At 41.3% G+C, this 25,907-nt stretch overlaps 1 protein-coding gene across 1 annotated transcript in view; it reads left to right on the top strand.

The window, feature by feature from the left end:
• The first annotated feature begins 261 nt into the window (after positions 1-261).
• Positions 262-25,907, top strand: part of gpr158a (G protein-coupled receptor 158a) — a 101,836-nt gene continuing 76,190 nt past the window's right edge. Inside the window, exons 1-2 of the mRNA XM_021562794.2 lie at positions 262-1,600; positions 21,283-21,388. Coding sequence (XP_021418469.1) covers positions 708-1,600; positions 21,283-21,388 — 999 coding nt within the window. The 5' untranslated portion in view covers positions 262-707. The remainder of the gene's footprint in view (positions 1,601-21,282; positions 21,389-25,907) is intronic.

The raw sequence follows: 25,907 nt of genomic DNA, 5'->3' as shown, positions 1-25,907 counted from the left end.
GAAAGTCTCCCTCTAAAAATCATAATCTGGGAGAGATCACAGGTTGCTGAGCGAGCGACTCCTTTCCTTGCCTGTTTTTCTCGAGCGCAGCTTTCAGCACTGGACAGCTCCTTCGCCGCTCCACCTAACCCGCGCTCCCATTGCAATGATTGACAGAGGAAACGGCCATACGCGAATCAAGGGCACTTTAGAAATCCTATAAGATAATGAAGGAGACGGGCTTTAAGAACGAATGGTTCCCGATGTCCCCACGGTTTAGTTACTGCTTGTTGTGGACGGAAGAGGGCGGAGTGTGTTTGTCACCCAAGTGTGAAGTACTGACTCGCTGCTTCCAAAAATCTGAGGATTTTTTCCCCGTTTCAATTCAGGCTGTGTACAAACATCACAGTCTAAGGAGGACGCCAAGCAACACCCAAGCCCGTGTTGGATGTTATTTAGATTGGTTTACCAAACGGAATCAGAGAGGATAAAACAGCTGCAAGCGGGAGACACAATAACAAGCCAAACGTGACATATGTTTGGAGAAAAAATAAGGGATTTGATTAGAGATTTCAAAATAGTTATCTTATTTTCAGGAGCCAAGTGTGGAACTCGCGTGAATATCTACAGGTGAAAAAAAAGATTTTGTAACTGAGAAATTGGCTCGCTCTATGGTGCCCAACGCAATCATTTGCTGAGCATCAACCCAGTAGCCAAACATCTGTAAAATGATTGGGGATATGGCTGTTTTCCGTTTATCAATACTGTTGCAAGTGGGATTTGTTATTGGATCAAATTATAGACATGTGGAGTGGCCAGTGCACGAGCGAGATATCAGAGCACAGCAGCCGATCTACAACACTCATATCAAGTACCAACAAGCACATCTTCGTGCGTCTCATCTGCCAAAAGGCGCGACAGAGCGCTCTGTCTTGCCGCAGACTATCGAGGAGCATCTTCCTCGGGTCGTTACGGCATTTTTACACACAGGGGATTCTACTACCTTAAAACATGCCAACTGCTCACGGAGATACGAGCTCAGTGCTCTGCGAGGAAGGTCTCATACGGCCCCGCATTATACCATGCACAGCGTGCTAGACACTGTGATGCACGCTACTAACTTCCTAAACATGATACTGCAAGCCAACAGGTCAAGGGAGCAGAGTCTCCGAAGAGACATTGAGTGGTACCACGCGCTGGTCAGGAGTATATTGGAGGGGGACTCCAAGATCCACAGGGCCGTGGTCATATTCAACACTGAGTCGTCTGCCCAAGGGCCCTCTGTCTTTCTCCAAGCTACGAGAGCAGGAGGCGAGATAGTTCTCCAGGATCTCTCCAGCACGGCCCACCATCACCTCAAAAACAGAACGGCCGAGACAGAGTGGTACCACGACATCAAAGACAAGAAGAAGCCCCACTTCCACAAAAGGGTGTTGAGCCAAGACATTACATCAGTTGACGCTTCTCTGAAAAGAGGAGAGAGTTTCATACCTGACAAATCCCATATCAAATGGTCAGCACCATACCTGGAGTGTGAACACGGGAATTTCATCCCGCGGTGGCTTTTGACCCTATCAGCTGGTTTCTATGGCCTCAAACCCAACCTGGCTCCAGAGTTCAGGTATGGTTGAACTACTACTGTTGTTTCAGTCGTTATTCATAAGCATTGCACCCAGGAGATACCAGAATAGTAGGCCTATGCTGCTGCTGTAAGGTAACGTTACTTTTGGCACATGAGTAAAGTAGTGAGGCAGCCGAATGCTGGTGTCTTTGTGTAGCCTATACTTGCTTTGTTTAAGTCACCTTTCTTAAAACACACCAATGCCCAACGCAATATAATACTTTTCAGTTGGTGTGGTAGGTCTACTGGTACTCCGTACTTTGGCGTGAAAGCTAATTATTCATTTCAAATTATCTACCGCCGCCGTTGTTTCCAACGGGTGTCGCTCCTTCTCTCGTCTAACAACGCGCGTTGGGAAAGCGTCACTGCAGGTGCAGAGGATGATGCTAAAAATAACTCCCGATGTTATTCCGTTGCAACGATGGAAACCTCTGGCTAATTAATTTTTCAAACTCGTACATATCCTTTACGACTCATACAGTGTTGGGTGCGTGCTTTTCCCTTATCCGAAAAGGAATCCTTCTATTTTCATATCACTCAAATGTGCATAATAAACATAATATCCTGGTATTTCGAGTAAACTGCATCCAATTGAAATGCGAGACAGTCACACGCAAGCTCCAGGGTGGCCAGTTTGCGTCTCAGCTGTAACGAGGAATGTTGAAATATATATTCTTGAATATGAGTGTTTTATCTATTATTCATGCTCCAATATGTTTACCACCACTACTGTCTAGTAGGGCTCCTGTAAGTGTGGTATTGCCATGTTTACGACAACAGTGGAATAGGTAGCCTAGCCTAAGTGAAGCTCAATAGAATTTTGACCGACATCTTCGTGATACATTTTTTATTCAGATAGATAGTTGTGTGCACTGCGTTCAATTGATATTTAATTGACACACACCAGGGTTGCTCACGGAAAGGCATGGATTGCAAATGAGACATATCGTGCTGAACATTGTATAAGGCTTACTATAGCTAGGTTACATTAAGCTTTGGAATCAAATTAATTTTCTCTTCAGTTTCCCTTTCCTCATTGCAGATGCAGCATCATGTCCATTTGTGATACCAATGTTACTTCAATGTAACAACAACGTACAACAAGAATGTTACAATGCATTTTTACCCCATCAACCCTGTAAACTCACTAACAACATCATACTGGTTAAATAGGGGATGTTATGTATTGTCTCGGGTCCTTGGGGAGTGGCCACAACAACAGCAATCAATGGTGCATCTTTTCAATCCAATTGATCCCACAGGTACTTCGGAAATGTCTCACCGGTCAGCATTATACATTCTCTTCTGAAAATCATTGTTGCGAATCACTATCCGTACATAAAACATTTGTGTTTCACCTCAATGATTAGTTATTAAATAACAGCTTGTATCAGTCTGGTCTTTTCTTACCCCCACCTTCAAACTACATGAGAACATGCTGGGATGCTGTCATATGCTCAGCCATTAAGACTGCTGTGTTACCTTTTGTTTAACGCAGAGGATAGGCCTATCTGGTTATAAGATGATATGTGGTTGATCAGGTTTTTACTTAGTCAACATTTTGTTTTGTGACCCCTTTCCCTCCACGTTCTCTTTGAATTGTGTGATGTCCAATTACCTCATCTCAGACTAGATTAAAAGTAAATATGTATGTATATATTCTCTTAAAACCTTTCTGTCCCTTACCTCCCCCATACACAGATACAAAGGGGGAAATGTTTGCTAATATACTGCGTCAGACATCACTTCTCAGTCTCCTATCCAGATCAATACGCAATCAATACAATGATGAATTAATAATGAAAGATGTTCAACAACAACCCTGGGCCATCTTGATTCCAGTCCTTTAATTCTTCAACAGCTACTTTTAGTTTTTACTAATAATGCACTCGTTCTGAATTTGAGATTTGTGCCTCATGTTAAAATTGTTGCCCACAACACGGAGAGGGAAACTGTGAATAAGTTAATGTCTTTCTACAGTTATTCAAAGTAGATTTGAGCAAACTTTATAGTGGTGCAAACACATACTAATCTGTCCCTATACGGTACAGTAGATTGGTACAGTAGAATGAGTGTGTGTCTATATGAACATGTGTGGATGTGTGTGTGGCAGATCAACCTGCTCACATGGAGGTGTGTGAGCTCACACTTTGAACATCCTCTCAATTCATCAACATTTGCCACAGGGGACAAGAGGGAGGCCACAGGGTGTAGTTAGAACAGTGTGTAGAGACATGCTATCTGTACAGTTCTGGCCCTTAGGTACACCCATCGGGGACGAGTGTGTGTGTAAGAGAGAGAGAGAGAGAAAGTAGTGTATTTTTACATGTATTTATCCGCTTATTTTAGGCACTAAGCGATCTCCTTATATACTTCCATTCATATAAGTTTGTAGCCTAAACTGTTTGGAAACTACAGAAATAAGTTGACAGAAGAGGAGTCTTGTGAGATTTCTGGGCATCCTAGAGCAAAACGGAGAAACCCATCATGTTCCTGAGAGTCTCAGCTTTCAGTCGGGTGCTTTGTAGGCGAAACCGTTTGGATGCTACAGACTTTTATGCAACAAGACCGATTTTCGGGATGTCTCATGGTCTGACAAACACAGCACTAGCTCTGCCACCTTTCACCACAGATGCCCAAGGGTGATATCGGCAGACAAGATGGACAAGATGTAGCTGGACGTTGTGAAAGATGTATGTCTTAAACACCCCTTCAAATTAGTAGATTTTCCTATTTCAGCCACACCTATTGCTGACAGGTGCATAAAATCGAGCACACAGCCATGACATCTCCATAGACAAACATTGGCAGTAGAATGGCCTTACTGAAGAGCTCAGTGACTTTCAATGTGATACTGTCATAGGATGCCACCTTTACAACAAGTCAGTTCTTCAAATTTCTGCTCTGCTAGAGGTGCCCCAGTCAACTCTAAGTGCTGTAATTGGGAAGTGGAAATGTCTAGGAGCAACAACGGCTCAGCCGCGAAGTGGTAGGCCACACAAGCTCATAGAACGGGACCTCTGAAGCGCATAACAATAACAAAATAACAAAATCGTCTGTCCTGGGTTGCAACACTTACTACCAAGTTCCAAATTGCCTCTGGAAGCAACGTCATCACAATAACTGTTTTCTCGGGAGCTTCATGAAATGGGTTTCCATGGCCGAGCAGCCGCACACAAGCCTAAGATTACCATGCACAATGCCAAGCGTCGGTTGGAGTGGTGTAAAGCTCGCTGCCATTGGACTCTTGAGCAGTGGAAACATGTTCTCTGGAGTGATGAATCATGCTTCACCATCTGGCAGTCCAACGGACAAATCTGGATTTGGCAGATGCCAGGAGAACTCTACCTGCCCAAATGCATAGTGCCAACTGTAAAGTTTGGTTGAGGAGAAATAATGGTCTGGGGGTGTTTTTCATAGTTTGGGCTGCATCAGATGACCTGGCCTCCACAATCCCCCGACCTCATCCCAATTGAGATGGATTGGGATGAGTTGGACCGCAGAGTGAAGGAAAAGCAGCCAACAAGTGCTCAGCATATGTGGGAACTCCTTCAAGACAGTTGGAAAAGCATTCCAGGTGAAGCTGGTTGAGGGAATGCCAAGAGTGTGCAAAGCTGTCATCAAGGCAAAGGGTGGCTACTTTGAAGAATCTCAAATATAAAATATGTTTAATACTTTTTTGGTTACTAGATGATTCCATATGTGTTATTTCATAGTTTTGATGTCTTCACTATTATTCTACAATGTAGAAAATAGTCAAAAATAAATAAAAACCCTGGATTTGTATTTAACCAGGCAAGTCAGTTAAGAACAAATTCTTATTTACAATGACGGCCTAGGAACATTAGGTTAACTGCCTTGATCAAGGGCAGAACAACAGATTTTTATCTAATCAGCTCTGGGATTCGATCTAGTAACCTTTTAATTACTGGCCCAACGCTCTCACCACTAAGCTACCAGCCGCCCCCAAGTGAGTAGGTGTGTCCAAAATTTTGACTGGTACACCAGGATTTCTTCATGTTTTTCTTTGTAAGGGAGCTCACACTCACATTCTGATCAAGCTGGTAAGAACCCAGCAAGGAAAAGTGTCCTTCCCTTTTGACCATATAATTATCACCTTTATTCCCAGTAAGCAACTGAACTCAGTGTTAGAGGATAACATGTAATGAAGGGATTAACCTCTATTTGCTTGACATTTGGAGTCCGTTAAAATAAGATTTGTTTTCATTTGTGCACATTATCACAGGTACTAGGAACAGCTTTCCTTGAATATTGACAGGCCAATATTCAAGCCGTGATTGCACGGTTGGATACATTAGTTCATCTAGTTTCACAATGCGGTGTCTCGATTACATCAGTTTGAATAGACATTGAGTTGAAAAGACCCCATGAAAACATAGATTCTCTACTCTGTTAATGTGATTGCAAATCCATTCATTATGCACACTACTGTAGTAATACAAAGAAAAGAACAAGAAGGATCATGACCGATATACTACCTACACGTTTATTACTCTATTCAAGATACAAATATTCTATGAAGTTACAATATTAAACATACTGACTATACTGTAGACTAGAAAATGAGTGTCAGAGAATGGATGAGGTAGAGTACACTCTTGGGAAAAAAGGGTTCCAAAAGGCTTCTTCGGCTGTCCCCATAGGAGAACCCGTTTTTGGATCCAGTTAGAACCGTTTTTGGGTTCCATGTAGAACCCTCTGTGTAAAAGGTACTGTCTGGAACCAAAAATGGTTCTTCAAAGGTTCTCCTATGGGGACAGCCGAAGAACCCTTTTAGGTTCTGGATAGCACCTTTTGTGTAGAGAGGGGAGTGTAGAGAGTGTAGAGATGGGACAAGGACAACCATTTAATATAGTTATATACAGTATGCAGTGGTAATATCTTGGCACTGCCATGATGACTGTACACTAAGCCAGGCATAACATACATGGTCACTTCTTCATGTGTTGTATTCAATCAAAGCTCCTCTGACCAAAAGTCATTTGTTTAGCCAGCCCAAGTCACATGCTTGCCCACATATAACCAAATATATCATATCTTTCAGAAGAGCACAACACCTTATGCATTATGTCAAAGAATGATCACAATGTCCGATTTTCTCTGGGAAAACGTCTCCAATGTGATGGAAATGTATTAACCTGACAGGACAAGCAGAGACTCATGTGACCAGCTAGCCGCTGGCCGGACTCCGCCTCTGCTGCCTCCATGAAGCAACGCAACCGGGGTTCTGTCGCCGGTCATCAAAGCAGACGGAACGCCCATGGCGACTTTAATGTCACAGAAAGCACTGAACGCCGTTCTCTTGAGTGCTCTCGCTTTTCTGTCATAGCGGCACTGCACTTTAAACACCCTCACATCAACCCTCTTTTCTTTAGACCGTAACCCAGAAATGATTGAGATGATTGAGCAATACCCCCATCTTTATCAAATTAATGAAAAGTGAAAGTATCCATAGTATTGAGAAGATCAAATTTAAGATAATCTCACCATTACTCTTAGTTCAGCTAAACATGCAGAGACATGGCCATAGCTGAATTGTTTATCCTTTATTATGCCCAATATTGTTTACAGCATGTATCTTTACCCCTAACTAGCCAGCCCAAACACATCTCTCATTAGGCCTTCTCTACTGTATTACAGCTCTAGCTCTCTGCAAAAGATTACATGGGGATAAATCTAAAGACATTACAGGATTAAAATCCCTGTAGGCGATCTGTCATGCAACAACAGATGGTGATTTGATTATCATTAATAAAACCACTGAGATGGTTATTATTAATGAAATGGTTATTATTAATTGCTTTCTCTCTCTATGTAGGGGAAGTCGTGTTTTTGTGTGTCCAATGAGCCTCAGCCGTTTACTCACTGTTTACATTTACCTGATTGGCAACAGAGTATTGACAAGTAACCTTACTGAGCAGTGGAGTCCCCATGGCATCAATGGAAAATGTACGCCAATCCTAGGGATTTTTAGCTAGCCATTGCACACGTCAAATACAACGTTGCTACAGCGCTGTAAAACCATATAATTTACCCTGGCATAACGTTATTGCAACATTACGGTAGGTTTTGTGTTTGTTGCAATTTGAAGTCCCTGATCTCAGAGAGTATGGCTGTCAAAATGATCATTTTCTGTCCTCTCTGATCTTCACAGCTTACTAGCATATTATTCCACTTAGCTAGAGGCATACTGGGGCTTCCTTACTAGCTGTTTCTGGAAGGCCACCATCTCAGCAGATGCTATTGGCACCTCACTGTGCTCCCACTCTGGAGGACAGTGGGATGTCCCGTAGCATTCAAGCTGTCCAGATAGCAGTCAGCTGCTGAGCCAAACTGAAAGCCGGCTACATAGTTCTCTAATGGAAACCATTTGACCATTGGAGAACATACTTTTTGTTGTTGCTCTTGGTCTTTCTAGTTAGTATAGGCTTTAGGATTTTAAAGACAATTCTGAATGACTATTCTGCCCCCAAAACCAATCATGTCATCTCCAATTTGAACGTCAACAGTGCAAGGTGTTCTACATTGGACGGACAAAGAGGCGCCTTCAAGACCACTTAGTGGACCACAAGTACGCCATACGGCTAGGCAATGAAGACTACCCCATGTCAAGGCACTACAAGTCCTTACACCATGGCAACCCTGCCTCCCTTCAAGCTATGGGTATTGATCATGTTCTGGCCTCAATTAGAAAAGGGGGTCATCTTAAACAGCTAACCCAAAGGGAACGTTTTTGGATTTACAAACTACAGGCCACTAAATACCCTGGTTTAAATGAAGATATGGATTTCTCACCTGTCCTGTAGGGTCGTGAGAGGTCCATTTGCTGTCATCTAGTGGACATTTTGCTCTATTGCCCTCAGCTATGTTTAGACTGTTGTGGTCCATGTCTGCTGTGATCTAGTGGACTATAAAATAGATGGCTCTCCTATTCGTAGCACTTGGCCCAGTCATATTCAAGGTTAGAACTACCCTTCTAGGGGTTCTGATGCTTCTAGCCTTGAGTTGAATTTTTGATAACATATCTACAGTATTTCACTTTTTAACGTGTATAGCATTGCTTGCTAGGTGTTGTCCAATGCATTCTTTAACCACTCCCTCTTCAAATCAGGGTTGATTGAAAAAAGCTGTTCAAAAGAAGACATTGTATTATCATATCTTTGTACTCTCTGACGAAGGCCATGCAGCTGAAACACGTTGGAGTTTTTAAACTCGGTTTCCATAGAACATGCCATACAAATAAAGGCATTTTAATTAATTATATGAAGAGTGCCTTGGTCCTCCTTTCTTTTTGATGACTATTCTACTCCATTTAGCATTAGGTCTCAGCATTTCTGCAAATCACTGCACGTATTAGCATATTGACTTTGAAACATGTGGAAGAGACTTCAAAGTACGTGGGCTAATATTATTATTATATTTCTTTAGGGGGTAGATAAGTTTTAATATTGCAGACAGATTGTATCTTCCATCCAATCCCCCATATATTGTTTTGCAAATATAATGTATGTAAATATATATTTGCAAAAAAATATATGCCAATACATATACATACGTACACATACCTGCCGGTTTGGGCCGGCAGGTAGCCTAGTGGTTAGAGCGTTGGACTTGTAACTGACCTAAGACAGGGAATTTTTACTAGGATTAAATGTCAGGAATTGTGAAAAACTGAGTTTAAATGTATTTGGCTAAGGTATATGTAAATATGTACACACATCTTTAAAAAAAAAAAGTTTTATTTTTTAAACTTTCTAACCCTACCACCCATCCCCTAATTGGAGTAAAGTGAACAACAACTCTTAGGATTCTACTTCTAGTTTATACATACTATATACATTTTATGGGCACAGTCTATTTTAAAATAATTATATTTAGTTTGTTTTCACTCCTGTCCTTCCTCTAACCTCAACCTCTCCCATCTATTTATTTCACAAAAGTCTTGAACCTACAGTGTATATACGTTTAACGGACACAGTATGTTTTACATTAGTTATCTTGTTGTTATTAGTTGTTATTAGTCCCAAACTTCAGCTCCATTCAACCCCCCCCCCCCCCCCCCCCCCCCCATCTATCTCTTAACACCATCCATATTGGATTTCTATTTGCTGTATATTTTTCAACTGTGCTATGTTTTACAAAAATTCTGAACCTTTCAATTCTCATAATTTCTACAGATTGTAACATTTAAAATAAACATTTTTGCTAAAAGTATTTTTATATTATTGATCGATTGACTATGACTTTTCAGACCACCCAGTAGTGCTATCTGCAGAGTCAGCTCCAGGTAAATGTTGCAATTCTTCAGCCATTCCTGGACCTGTGACCAAAAACAAGCTACATATGGACAATACCAAAATAAATAATCTATTGATTCTGTCTCTCAGCAAAATCTGCAGAGCTGGGAAGGTGGTATTCCCCCATGTATATATATAACATTCTATTGGTTGCAAGAATTTTGTATAATAATTTAAATCTGGCATCGTTGTGCAGGTCAGTTCATAAACCATGTGTCGTGGAATCAGTACGTCGAAAATGTCTTCGCAACTATTTTGTAAACTATATGTCACAGTTGTCCTTTTTTTGGTCCGTACTCTTTGGGTAGAGCAGACATTTAGTTTTGTTAGCTGCATGTGTGACATAACTTTAAAAACATTTTTTTTATCTATTTGAGATTAACCACAATATTTGTTGAATTATTATATATTTTTTTCTTTTCTGGTGGATTAAATTGAAATTGCAACCAACTTTCTATGGCTTGTTTAAAAAATAGCGAATATTTCCTTTTCAAACAACTGAAAGTGCCAGGTTGTAATCTGAATAAAGGGGAAAAGGCCATTCTTGAACATGGGGTGAGACATTCTTATTAATTGGCTAGAGAACCAGTTCGAATTTAAGTGTAGCTTTTGCATGACTGAAGCCTTTAGTGAGAGGTCTAATGCTTTAATATTCAATAATTTCTGCCCTCTGAATTCATATTCATTATATAATTCCAAATAAAATGTAATATTTTTTTAATCGTATAATTTAAATAACTGTTTGCTAGGTGTAGGCAAGACCATATGGAAATAGGTAAACTGGGATATGACTAAAGAGTCAGGGTGATTTTTCCACAAATAGACAGGTATTTTTCTTTCCATGGTAGTAAGTTCTTGTCTATTTTTGCTAACTTTCTTTAAAAATGTATTGGAATGAGATAATTTATTTATTTCGGGAATATATATACAGAGTATGTCCACCTCAGAACATTTTACTGGTAAACTTCACAGCAATGTAAAAGTTGCATTTTTTTGTGATCCAATAAATAATATAGTTACACTTATCATCATTTGGTTGTAATCCAGAGAGGTTAGAAAAAGTATCTAGATCCTCTATGAGGCTGTGGAGGGATCCAAATAGAAGATTTCAGCGTACAAGGACACCTTTGTTTTTAAGCCCTGTGTTTCTAATCCCTTGATATTATTGTTGGATCTGATTTGAATAGCTAACATTTCAATGGCCATAATAAATAGAAATGCCAATAGTGGACCACCTTGTTTTACTCCTCTTCACAGTTTAAAACTTTCTGGGAAGTAGCCATTATTAACAAAAATTCACCTAGGGATTCTCCAAAATTGAAATATTCCAGGCATTGATGTATAAACTCCAGTCGTACTTTATCGAAAGCTTTTTCAAAATCAGTTATGAATAGCAGACCTGGTTTCCCAGATTGTTCATAGTGTTCTATTGTTTCCAGTACTTGTCTTATATTATCTCCAATGAATCATCCATGTAAAAAAAAGTGTCAGATTAGAATGAATATGATCTGACAATACCTTTTCAATTCTATGCGCTATACATTTTGCAAGACATTTTTGCATCACAACACTGAAGTGTAAGGGGCCTCCAATTTTGTAAATGGACTGGATCTTTATATTTACCACTTGTATCCTGCTTCAGTAATAATTCAATCAGACCTTCTTGTTGAGTGTCTGATAATCTACCATTTACATCAGAGAGGTTAAACATGCCAGTAATGGTCCTCTGAGTATATCAAAGTTTGGTATACCTCAACTGGTATGCCATCCAGCCCTGGCTTTAATAGCATCAAGAAGTTCCTCCTCTGCCTTCACATGAGTCTTTCTGTACAGCTGTTAATTTTACATTATTAATAGAACAAAAATCCATACAATTAGCTTCAGTTAGAGGAGATGGAGGAGACTGAAACGAAAACAAATTGCTTCCTCTTTCAATATCTAATTTGGTGAATCATGGGTGACAAGTTTCAGTAAATTATGTTTGGTAGCATTTATATGTTGAAGATTAAAAAATTATTTGGTGCATTTTTCCCCATATTCCATCAAGTTTGTTTTATTTTTTATAATATATTATACTTTCTTTCTTGAACAAGTTCCTGCATTTCTTTTAGTTTTTCCTCTAACTTATTCTGAGCCTCTATGGTACCATTTTTATCTATCTGTTCTATTAGACCTTCAATTTCCTTCGTTAATATGGACTCTTTTGACAAAAAATGCTTTTGTTTTAGAGCTGAGTACTGAATTGAATGGCCTCTAAAGGCACATTTAAAAGTGTCCCATACAATAAGGGGATCTGCTGTACCTATGTTTTGTCGTAAAAATTCTGTCATAAATTCCCCTGTCAACAAATAGGCTTTGATAAAATTTCCAATATGCTCGCATACATAGGCCAATATTAGCACGGCATTGTGGCTGACTGGTCCATTAGAGGAAGTGGAACCCCCCCTGTCCGATGCTCATCCTTTCTCCCACTGTTCTTTAGAACCCGCAATGAATGGAGATGGAGAAAAAAAGAGAGCTCTCTGATTCCTGGGATAAGACTCTTTCCTGTTCCCTGTGATCTTTCAGCCTTTGTGCCTGAGGGCCCAATGACCACTATGATGCCTTTGGAGCCTGCTCCTTGTGGCTGCCCAGATTAAATTGCACTCCAACGGTGTCGTCTTTATTCATTCACTGCCTCTGTCGGATAGAGCCATGGTTCTAGGCATTTGGACGCTTCAGAAAACTGCACGTGCTTGAGACTTTTTGCGTACCATATGGACGCTTTGGCTCGGCTGCTGAAAATTGCCTGGGGAATTTGGCTTAGGCTCCAAAAGAGATGGATGAATTCAGAAGAAAAAAGCCAAATGAAGCTTTTCAGGGTATTTTGGACAAGATGTGACGAGCAGACAGGATCCAGAGGGCAGAACATATTTTTTGTTTGTTTGGTGGGAAAGCAATGTCTTGTTAACTGAGCATTGGCTGGGGGTGTGGGTCAGGCGAGGTCGCAGCAAGAGTTATAAATAACGGCATACTGTAGGTAGGGAGTGTTTGTCCACACATCACATTATGTCCACTGGGTACACTATAAGCCAGTTCACTTGCACCTGGATAAAGTGCTTCACCAGCAACATTCATAGCCACATGTGTACGTGACTGGAAGAAGTACTAGGAGTAATATTAATGTCCTAGTACATAGTATCAGTTTATGTACACATCCAAATATTACTTTTTAGGTAGTTGAGACTGAATGATTGTATGATTGTGTCAGAGGCAGAACATTGAAATGCATTATTTTCAAAATATCGTTTACCGGTATCTAGTTTTGGCAGCAGCTGGTAGCATCATAGGAGGACGGAGAAATTGCACCTTTTTTCTTTTCTCATCTCTGTCGGTATCTGCTTGTGCCAAGCTGTTCTCCAAATCACAGTGAGGTTGCCAACAGCAGGTGCAGGTAAATCAGGTGCAAACACCTGCTGCACCTAGAGTAAAAATAAACAAGGTGAAAAGATAGCAACATACTGTGACTGAATAGCGCAGTCAACCTCCTATATCCTCTCTGCCATCGGAACCCACCGTCCTCATAAGCCTCATGGATCTAACCAACTACGGGTCAAACACTATTTCATGAGATTCTCCCATGTTAAAGGGACAGTATGAGATTTTGTCAATCAATCCCTTTTTATGTCTCTGCGTGCAGTTTGAAGGAAGTTGAAGGTAGTTTCCCAACCCATTGCTATCTAGCGTTAGCGCAATGACTGGAAGTCTACTGGAAAGCTCCTCTTCATTACCACAAATGAGAAAAATATACTCATTTCCTCAGCTCTTACTGTTGAGGAGGGAGGTGTAAGGATGACTTGTCATTAGGAATGAGTGCTGGGTTGGAAATTGTTCTCTGTAATTGATACACTCTTAGGTAAAAGGGTTACAAAAGGGTTATTAGGCTGTTCCCGTAGGACAACCTTTTTTGCTTCCAATTAAAACTATTTTGGGTTCCATGTAGAACCGCCTGTGTAAATGACTTTGACATGGAACCCAAAAGGGTTCTACCTGGAACCAAAAGTATTCTACCTGGAACCAAAAATGGTTATTCAAAGGGTCCTCCTTTTTTTTCTAAAAGTGTATTGCACAGGAGCATTATTCTATGGCACTGGAGGCAAAAAAAAAACATTAGAAATCATAAGCACGGTAAAGCCTTGTCAACAAATCTGCAGGTGTAGGGACCTTGTTCGTTTTTTTCTCAGTTCAAAAAATCACAAGATAATGGTACATGGATAGTGGTGTCCATTTTTTGTCTTACATATAGACCAGCCTGGTCTCATAGACTAGACGTAACATAGTAAAGCTAAATCCGGGACACTCAAATTAGTATGCTATGTTACGTTTGCTATGGTTACATAAGACAGAAGGCTACTTAAGGCAAAAAAGAAAGTAGAGTGGTTGGTTGAGGTGGATGGATGGAAGGAAGGATGGATAGATGTATAACGTGAATGTCTAGCAACCCGTAGGTTGTGTGTTTGAATCTCATCACAGACAACTATAGTATTTTAGCTAATTAGCAACTTTGAAACTATTTACTACTTTTAGCTACTTTGCAACTACTTACCGTGTTAGCTAACCCTTCCCCTAACCCTAACATTGACCCTAAACCTAACTCTTAACCCTAACCTTAACTGCTAGCCTAGCCACCTAGCTAACATTTACCACAACAAACTTGAATTTGTAACATATCATACGTTTTGCAAATTCGTAACATCAAATCAAATCAAAGTGTATTGGTCACATACACATGGTTAGCAGATGTTATTGCGAGTGTAGCAAAATGCTTATTCTTCTAGATCCGACAGTGCAGCAGTATCTAACAGGTAATATCAAACAATTCCACAACAAAACCTAATACACACAATCTAGTAAAGGAATGGAATAAGAATATATACGTTGAAATATATGGATGAGCAGTAACAGAGCGGCTAAGATGCAATAGATAGTAAATAATAGATAGTGAAGGATATAGTATACATTATGTTCATATGAGATGAGTAATGTGAGGTATATAAACATTCTTAAAGTGGCACTATTAAAGTGACTAGTGTTCCATGTTTTACAGTGGCCAATGATATCAAGTTTGTAGGGAGGCAGCCGTCTCTCTGTGCTAGTGGTGGCTGTTTAACAATCTGATGGCTTTGAGATAGAAGCTGTTTTTCAATCTCTCTGTCCCAGCTTTGATGCACATGTACTGACCTAGCTTTCTGGATGGAAGTGGGGTGAACAGGTAGTGGCTCGGGTGGTTATTGTTCTTGATGATATTTTTTGCCTTCCTGTGACATCGGGTGCTGTAGGTGTCCTGGAGGGCAGGTAGTTTGCCCCCGGTGATGTGTTGTGCAGACCGCATCACCCTGTGGAGAGCCTTGCGGTTGTGGGCGGTGCAGTTTCCGTACATATTGTATGAAATGCAATTGGTAACATATCATACGAATTGTAATTTTTTGTGGAAAACATAAGCTAGGTGGCTAATGCTAGGTGGCTAACATTAGCAAGGCTAGGGGTTGGTGTTAGGGGTTGAGGTTAGGGTAACATATCATACGAATTGAATGATGGACATCCACAAATTAATACATATCACAAGACATGTAACATATCATAGTAATTGTGGTGTCCCGAATTTACATTTACTATGTTAGGTCTACCCCTGAGTCCAGGTTGCAGTGACGGGTTGCCTGACAACTTCACAAATATGATGTGTGCGCAACGATGATGATGCAGAAGGCTGTGTGTTTTATGATTCTGGATGGTCAGAAAGCTAGCTAGTCAGATAGCTAACACGTACAATAAGCTGCCATGTGTGGATTCTTAGTTGGCTTGTTTTCAGCTAGTTCTTAATACCATATCTTGTTTTGAGGTATTTTGACTTGTGTCAGGCCTATACTGATATGGCTCAAATTCACTAGCTAGCTTACCAACAACTGTAACAATGTATTTGAAAGACAACAAGTACTTATTGTGAAAATGTATTTATGTTTTCAGTAAATATTTGGAGACAAAATGTAGTTCAAATGTTCTCAATCAATAAGCCTTTGGAGATGACAGTTGTTTTGCCCTAAAGATGCGCACGCATCAGTTTTGTTGCTAAACAACCCATCTGTCAATGTAACCTACCTAAGAAACTGGGGAAATACCACCCTTGTGGTGAGTGTGTGTGCACACGCACATGCGTCTCTGGTTGCACATACATGTGTGTGTGTGTTCGTATGTGCATATGCATGTGTGTACGAGAGGGGATTACAGCCAGTCGATGAACAGAATGCTGTTGCAGTTCAGTGAAATGTAAATATGGGCCTCACAAGCTCCTGCCTTTCCATTTTCAGTAGCAGGTTCACTTCTTCATAAACCTTTCTTTAAGTGTTTCGCCTCCAGCCAAGCGTTTCCTATAATTGTACAATGATTTCTATGCATGATACTGCAACGTGTCTAGTACCAATTACTAATAATAACTCCTACAAGGGTTAGTGTAAATACGTAATTATACAGATTAGAAGTAGTGTTAACTTTGTAGTACTAGTTGAGGAAGTTTTTCTTATAGATACAGTACCAGTCAAAAATTTGGACAGATCTACTCATTCAAGGGTTTTTATTTATTTGTACTATTTTCTACATTGTAAAATAATAGAGAAGACGTCAAAACTATGAAATAACACATATGGAATAATGTAGTAACCCCAAAAAAGTGTTAAACAAATCAAAATATATTTTATATTTGAGATTCTTCAAAGTAGCCACCCTTTGCCTTGACAGCTTCGCACACTCTTGGCATTCTCTTAACCAGCTTCATGAGGTAGTCACCTGGAATGCATTTCAATTAACAGGTGTTCCTTGTTAAAAGTTAATTTGTGGAATTTCTGTCCTTAATGTGTTTGAGGTAATCAGGTGTGTTGTGACAAGGTAGGGGTGGTATACAGAAGATGGACATATTTGGTAAAAGACCAAGTCCATATTATGGCAAGAACAGCTCAAATAAGAGACGAGAAATGACAGTCCATCATTACTTTAAGACATGAAAGTCAGTCAATCCGGAAAATTTCAAGAACCTGAAGTTTCTTCAAGTACAGTCTCAAAAACCATCAAGCGCTATGATGAAACTGGCTCTCATGAGGACCACCATAGGAAAGGAAGACCCAGAGTTATCTCTGCTGCAGAGGATTCATTAGAGTTACCAGCCCAGATGAATGCTTCACAGAGTTAAAGTAACAGACACATCTTGACATAAACTGTTCAGAGGAGACTTCGTGAATAGGGCCTTCATGGACGAATTACTGCAAAGACACCACTACTAAAGAACACCGGTAAGAAGAAGAGGCTTGCTTGGGCCAAGAAACACGGGAAATGGACATTAGAACGATGGAAATCTGTCCTTTGGTCTGATGAGTCCAAATTTGACGTTTGGTTCCAACCGTCGTGCCTTTGTGAGACACAAAGTAGGTGAACAGATGATCTCTGCATGTGTGGTTCCCACCTTGAAGGACGGAGGAGGAGGTGTGATGGTGTTTTGCTGTTGACACTGTCTGTGATTTGTTTAGCATTCAAGGCACACTTAACTAGCTACCAAAAATCAAATCACATTTTATTTGTCACATACGCATGTTTAGCAGATGTTATGGCGGGTGTAGCGAAATGCTTGTGTTTCTAGCTTTAACAGTGCAGTAATATCTGACAGTAATATCTAACAATTTCACAACAATAAACACAAATCTAATGTAAAGGAATGGAATATATATATAAATATTGGGCGAGCAATATCAGAGCGGCATAGACTTAGATACAGTAGAATGTGATAGAATACAGTATATACACATGAGATGAGTAATACAACATTTGTAAACTTTATTAAAGTGACTAGTGTTCCATTATTAGAGTGGCCAGTGATTCCAAGTCTGTGTATATAGAGCAGCAACCTCTAATGCGCTAGTGATGGCTATTTAACAGAATTTAACAGTCTGATGGAAGCTGTTGAGATAGATGCTGTTATTTAGTCTCTCGGTCCAAGCTTTGATGCACCTGTGCTGACCTCGGCTTCTGGATGATAGCGGGGTGAACAAACTGTGGCTTGGGTGGTTGTTGTCCTTGATTATCTTTTCGGCCTTCCTGTGACATCGGGTGCTGTAGGTGTCCTGGAGGGCAGGTAGTTTGCCCCCGGTGATGCGTTGGGCAGAGCTACCTCCCTGCTGTTGCGGGCGGTGCAGTTGCCATACCAGGCGGTGATACAGCCCAACAGGATGCTCTCAATTGTGCATCTGTAAAGGTTTGTGAGGGTTTTAGGTGCCAAGCCAAATTTCTTCAGGCTCCTAAGGTTGAAGAGGCGCTGCTGCGCCTTCTTCACAACGCTGTCTTTGTGGGGGGACCAATTCAGTTTGTCAAAGACATGTACGCTGAACGCTGTACGTCGAAATGGATAGGGGGATGCTCCTGCTGTTGTTTCCTGAAGACCAAGATCCACTCCTTTGTTTGGTTGAGGTTGGCACCCCACTTCCAGGACCCTCACCTCCTCCCTGGATTCTATCTCGTCATTGTTGGTAGTCAGGGCTACTACTGTCGTATGCAAACTTGATGATTAGTTTGGAGGCGTGCAAGACCACGCAGTCATGGATGAACAGGGAGTACAGGAGCGGGCTGAGCACGCATCCTTGTGGGGCCCCAGTGTTGAGTATCAGCAAAGTGGAGGTGTTTTTTCCTACCTTCACCACCTGGGGGCGGCCCGTCAGGAAGTCCAGGACTGAATTGAACAGGGTGGTGTTCAGACCCATGGCCGCAAGCTTAATGATGGGCTTGGAGGATACTATGGTGTTGAATACTGAGCTATAGTCAATGAACAGCATTCTTACATAGGTATTCCTCTTGTCCAGATGGTATAGAACAGTGTACAGTGCGATGGCGATTGCATCGTCTGTGGATCTATTGGGGGGGTAAGCAAATTGAAGTAGGTCTAGTGTGTCAGGTAAGGTAGAGGTGATATGATCCTTGACTAGTCTCTCGAAGCACTTTATGATGACAGAAGTGAGTGCTACGGGGCGATAGTAATTTAGTTCAGTAACCTTTGCTTTCTTGTTTCTTGGGTAGAGGAACAATGGTGGACATCTAGAAACATGTGGGGACAGTAGACTGGGATAAGGAGAGAGTGAATATGTCCGTAAACACTCCAGCCAGCTGGTCCGGGCATCCTCTGGGGACACGGCTAGGGATGCCACCTTGCGAGGGTGAACACATTTCAATGTCTTAATCACGTCGGCCACGGAGAAGGAGAGCCCACAGTCCTTGGTAGCGGGCCGCATCGGTGGCACTGTGTTGTCCTCAAAGCAGGCGAAGTAGGTGTTTAGCTTGTCCGGAAGCAAGACATCGGTGTCCGCGACGTGGCTGGTTTTCCCTTTGTAGTCTGTGATTGTCTGTAGACCCTGCCACATACGTTTTGTGTCTGAGCCATTGAATTGAGATTCCACTTTGTCTCTATACTGACGTTTTACCTGTTTGATTACCTTAACGGAGGGAATAACTACACTGTTTGTATTCTGTCATGTTCCCAGTAACCTTGCCATGGTTGAATGCAATGGTTCGCACTTTAAGTTTTGCACGTATGCTTCCATCTATCCACGGTTTCTGGTTTGGGTAGGTTTTAATAGTCACAGTGGGTACAACATCTCCTACACAGTTCCTGATAAACTCAGTCGCCATATCAGTATACGCGTAGATATTATTCTTAGAGGCTACCCGGAACATATCCCAGTCCTCGTGATCAAAACAATCTTGAAGCGTGGATTCCAATTGGTCCGACCAGCGTTGAATAGTCCTTAGCACCGGTACTTCCTGTTTGAGTTTCTGCCTATAGGAAGGGAGGAGCAAAATGGAGTCATGATCAGATTTCCCGAAAGGAGGGCGGTGGAGGGCCTTGTAGGCATCCCAGAAGTTGGAGTAGCAGTGGTTGAGTGTTTTAGCAGCGCAAGTACCACAGTGTTCAAATTTGCTTTGTTAAAATTCCAAGCTATGATAAATGCGTTCTCAGGATATGTGGTTTCCATTTTGCATAAAGTCCAGTGAAGTTTTTTGAGAGCCGTCGTGGTATCGGCTTGAGGGGGGATATACATATATGTGACTATAACCGAAGATAATTATCTCAGGAGGTAATACAGTCAGCATTTAATTGTGAGGTATTCTAGGTTGGGTGAACTAAAGGACTTGAGTTCCTGTATGTTATCACAATCACACCATGAATCATTAATCATGAAACAGAGAGAGAGATATTTATATTTATACTATCTCCGCGATGAAGTGAGAACCTAACTGGCTGGACGGACACAGACAGTATATCCCGAGAGAGCCATGTTTCCGTGAAACAGAGTATGTTACAATCCCTGATGTCTCTCTGGAAAGAAATCCTTGCCCTGAGCTCATCAACTTTATTATCCTGAAAATAATTGGCGAGTAATATACTCGGAAGCGGTGGGTGGTGTGTGCGCCTCCTAAGTTGGACTAGAAGACCACTCCAGGTACCTCTCCTCTGCCGGCGCTGTTTTGATTCAGCCTCTGGAATCAGTTCAATTGCCCTGGGGGGTACGAACAAGGATACGATTCGGGAAAGTTGTATTCCTGGTCGTAATGCTGGTAGTGCTGGTGAGTTACCACTGCTCTGATATCCAAAAGTTCTTCCCGGCTGTATGAAATAACACAAAAAATATTCTGGGCTAATAATGTAAGAAATAACCATAAAAAAACAAAATACTGCAAAGTTTCCTAAGAGCTAGAAGCACGGCAGCACTCTCTGTCGGCACCATTATGCAGCGATACGCAATCCCATCTGGTTTGCTATTGGTGGGACTATCATTTGTTTTTCAACAGGACAATGACCCAAAACACACCTCCGGGCTGTGTAAGGGCAATTTGACCAAGGAGAGAGGAGTGCTGCATCAGATGACATGGCCTCCACAATCACCCGACCAAACCCAATTGAGATGGTTTGAGATGAGTTTGACCGCAGAGTGTAGGAAAAGCAGCCAACAAGTGCTCAGTATATGTGGGAACTCCTTCAAGAGTCCTGGAAGAGTTCTGGAAAAGCATTCCAGGTTAATCTGGTTGAGAGAATGCTAAGAGTGTGCAAAGCTGTCAATAAGGCGAAGGGTGGCTACTAAATATATTTTGATTTGTTTAACACTGTTTTTGGTTATTACGTGATTCCATATTAGTGAAAATTGTGAAAATAAAGAAAAACCCTTGAATGAGTAGATGTGTCCAAACTTTTGACTAGTACTGTATATTGACAGGTACATTCAGATATACCCTATAACAGATAGATAGTCTGTAACGGGCTTTGGTAGTACATCATTGTTTCATCCTCTATTTTAGGGGTGTGGTTCGAGTGGACGTCAATCTGCAGGATGTTGACATCGACCAGTGCTCTGCGGACGGCTGGTTTGCTGGGACCCATCGATGCAACCTGACTACTATGGAGGTAGCTATGTCTAATGGATGCATGACTGACTGATTGCTTTGAGTGTGTGTGCGTGTATGCGTGTGGGTGTGTGGATGTGTTTGTGTGTGTGTGTGTGTGTGTGTGTGTGTGTTCGGGTGTGTGTATATGTGTATATGTGTGTGTGTGTGTGTGTGTGTGTGTGTGTGTGTGTGTGTGTGTGTGTGTGTGTGTGTGTGTGTGTGTGTGTGTGTGTGTGTGTGTGTGTGTGTGTGCGTGCGTGCGTGCGTGCGTGCGTGCGTGTGTGTGTGTGTGTGTGTTTGTGTGTGTGTTCGGGTGTGTGTGTGTGTGTGTGTGTGTGTGTGTGTGTGTGTGTGTGTGTGTGTGTGTGTGTGTGTGTGTGTGTGTGTGTGTGTGCGTATATGTGTTTTATGATTCATACCTTCCATAAACCTGTACACTGGCCTATGGCAAGTCACATTACAATGTCTTGAATGCCATGAATGGGTAAATGCTGAATCACTGTACCACTTGATCAATGGCAGATAGTATACTTGTATTTTATTGATGTTGTACATGTATCACAGCACTTGATAGTCACATTATGTTGCCTGTATTGTTGGATTGGCTATATTTTGTCCCATTTTTTTAGTAGAGGCTTACTCATTTCAGCCATACATTTTTATTAAGTAAATTCAATAATCCCAGAGTTGGATCATGTACAGAAACATATCATTACATTTCTCATTTTACACTACAACAATACGGTACACTGACTGCCTTTACTATTATATTTTTGTACCTACTGTACTTAATAGGTTCTTGTAGCTATCAGCTAGTCTTTTGTCGATGGTCAAAATGCTTTAACCTGCTGTTTTAGGATCATCATTGGGAATGATAGATTTTTAAGAGGCACTGTAGATCAGACTCCTTCATAATACATGTGATGTAATGGATTGCAGGGAGCTCCTTGAATAATTCATTTGTCTCTTTGTCTGAGCACTTCCACCTCTCCATGGACAGTTGGCTGGAGTAGGAGACTGGCAGAGTGTGTGTGTGTGTGTGTGTGTGTGTGTGTGTGTGTGTGTACTCAATAATAGGCCTATGTGTGTTAGTGCAACTGTTTTCTCTCTCTGTGTTTGTATGCGGTCATTTTTTTGTGCTTGTTGATACAGTAACCCAGTTCAGTCTGGCCTTGGCCATGTACTTTATCTGGCCATGACCCTGTACTATATCTGGCCTTGGCCCTGTAATATATCTGGCCTTGGCCATGTAATTTATCTGGCCATGACCCTGAAATATATCTGGCCTTGGCCCTGTAATATATCTGGCCTTGGCCCTGTAATATATCTGGCCTTGGCCCTGAAATATATCTGGCCTTGGCCCTGTAATATATCTGGCCTTGGCCCTGAAATATATCTGGCCTTGGCCCTGTAATATATCTGGCCTTGGCCCTGAAATATGTCTGGCCTTGGCCCTGTAATATATCTGGCCTTGGCCCTGAAATATATCTGGCCTTGGCCCTGAAATATATCTGGCCTTGCATACTGTATGTAATAGGAGCTTGACAACTATATGACAGCTTTGTGAATGTGATAGTAATCCGCATGAAAGAAACCCTTGACGGTACAGTATTTTTCTCCAGTACAGACACTCACCGCTATCCTCAGACCTTGTGTTGCTGCCTGCAGCTGCTGTACTCATCTGAACGTACTGTAGTGCCATCATGAGTCGATGTCAGCAATGTATCTGTTACACTAAACAGCTTGCTTTTTCTATAGGATTGTGCTACAGTATGAGGTAAAGTAGAGGTGAGGGGAGAGTGGGGCTTCTCTAGTGATGGAGACTACCTCTATAAATAGCACATTGGACTGCAATGTAATCAAGACATGCTCAACAGTGCTGTAATTTGATAAAAAAAAACAAGGACTACTTTTGTTTTATTACCGTGCTTCTGTTTCACACAGAAACTGTACAATCCTCCACGGAAACTATCACACTGTTACCCTAAATAAAAAGGGTTTTGAGGTGTGTAGGTCTTGTCAGAGGGGGGTGTGACAAATCAGGAGTCAGGTAGGATTCAGGTGCAAATGGTGGTATTTATTTATAGATGGTGAGCTAGATCCATTAGCATTTACAAGACATTGACAACACTGACATACTGTATGGATTTTCAAGATTACAAGCAGTTACACTTAATAGACAGAGTACCTTCAAACTAGGTATTGTGCATATAAGTTCTTATAAGTTCTTCACACAGCTGAGTTTACACTCCAGCCTTACCCTTATGGAAAAAACACGAATTTCACATGTGAAGTGTTCCAAAAACCATTTTTGTTATGTGATCGTACATGTGAAGTTAATGTGATAACATGTGATAAAAGCAACGTGATAATATGAGGCTATACATGTGAAAACGTGATCACATATGAAGTGTTCAAAAACACGTTTTCACATGAACAGGTTAAAAGTCCAACCGTAAACACTGTGATAATCCAAAAAAGCACCTAAATAGGTATTTAATCTATTAACAATTAATACAAATGAACAATCAGTCCTTTTCACCAGTTTCAATATCAATGGCTAGTACGTACACATTTCATATGCATTTCAACATATCAGGACATAATATCACAAACATTCAACAAATAATGATGTTGGGGAAAATATATTTTAATTAAACCTGCTGGATAACTTGGAGCATGCCCTTTCTTATAGATACCTGGGCATTTGGATCAATGACAAATTGTCTTTTAAAACACAGTCTTAGATTAAGTATTTGTGTCTAACTTTTAATGTGTACTTGCTTGGTGCTCTTGTAATGCAGGGCTCCTTCGAAAAAGGGACATTGGTCTCAATGGGCCTCAATGGGACATGATAAAAGGGATACTTCGTGATTTATGTCTCTGTGTCCAGTATGAAGGAAGTTCGAGGTACTGTAGTTTTGCGAACCGATGCTAACTAGCATTAGCACAATGCCTGGAATTCTATGGGTACCCATAGACTTCCAGTCATTGCACTAACGCTAGCATCTAATGAATTTGAGAATGATTAGTTGCTGCATTCAAAGTCGGCCATGCTACCCTACTAGATGGCACCATACAGGACTATAAGGGCTGAACAGATGGACATGGGGCCATGAAATTTGGTATATAAACATTATGTATACAGTGCATTCGGAAAGTATTCAGACCCCTTGACTTTTCCATATTTTGTTATGTTACAGCCATCTTCTAAAATTAATTAAATAGTTTTTTTCCTAATCATTCTACACACAATACCCCATAATGACAAAGAAAAAAAAGTTTTTTGTAAATTTTTGTTGATTTTTTACGAATAAAAAACTGAAATATATCACATTTACATAAGTATTCAGACCCTTTACTCAGTACTTTGTTGAAACACGTTTTGCAGCGTTTACAGTCTAGAGTCTTCTTGGGTATGATGCTACAAGCTTAGCACACATGGATTTGGGGTGTTTCTACCATTCCTCTCTGCAGATTGTCTCAAGCTCTGTCAAGTTGGATGGGGAGCGTCGCTGCTCAGCTATTTTCAGGTCTCTCCAGAGATGTTCAATTGGGTTCAAGTCCTGGTTCTGGTTGGGCCACTCAAGGACATTCAGAGACTTGTCCCATAGCCACTCCTCCATTGTCTTGGCTGTGTGCTTAGGGTCATTGTCCTGTTGGAAGGTGAACCTTCACCCCAGTCTGAGGTCCTGAGTGCTCTGGAGCAGGTTTTCATCAAGGATCTTTCTTTACTTTGCTCTGTTCTTCTTTCCCTTGATCCTCCCAGTCCATGCCGCTGAAAAACATCCCCACAGCATGATGCTGCCACCACCATGCTTCACCGTAGTTATGGTGCCAGGTTTCCTCCAGGCGTGATGCTTGGCATTCAGGCCAAAGAGTTCAATCTTGGTTTTATCAGACCAGAGAAACTTGTTTCTCATGGTCTGAGAGTCTTTGTGTGCCTTTTAGCAAACTCCAAGCGGGCCTTTGTGTGCCTTTTACTGAGGAGAGGCTTCCGTCTGGCCACACTACCATAAAGGCCTGATTGGTGGAGTGCTGTAGAGATGGTTGTCCTTCTGGAAGGTTCTCCCATCTCCACATTGGAACTCTGGAGCTCTGTCAGAGTGAACATCAGGTTCTTATTCACCTCCCTGACCAAGACCCTTTCCCCCAATTGCTCAGTTTGGCTCTAGGAAGGGTCTTGGTGATTCCAAACTTCTTTCAGAATGATGTAAGGCCACTGTGTTCTGGGGACCTTCAGTGCTGCAGAAATGTTTTGATACCCTTCCCCTAGATCTGTGCCCCGACACAATCTTGCCTCGGAGCTCTAAGGACATTTCCTTCTATCCCATGGCTTGGATTTTGCTCTGACATGCACTGTCAACTGGGCCTTATATAGACAGGTGTGTGCCTTTCCAAATCATGTCCAATCAATTTAATTTACCACAGGTTGACTTCAATCAAGTTGTAGAAATATCTCAAGGATGATAAATGGAAACAGGATGCAACTGAGCTCAATTTCAAATCTCATAGCAAAGGGTCTGAATACTTATGTA

This window comes from Oncorhynchus mykiss, chromosome 15 (genome assembly GCF_013265735.2).
Source record: "Oncorhynchus mykiss isolate Arlee chromosome 15, USDA_OmykA_1.1, whole genome shotgun sequence".
Classification (NCBI taxonomy): domain Eukaryota; kingdom Metazoa; phylum Chordata; class Actinopteri; order Salmoniformes; family Salmonidae; genus Oncorhynchus; species Oncorhynchus mykiss.
The sequence above is the reverse complement of the archived record's forward strand: the minus strand, read 5'-3'. Positions and strand labels throughout refer to the sequence as shown.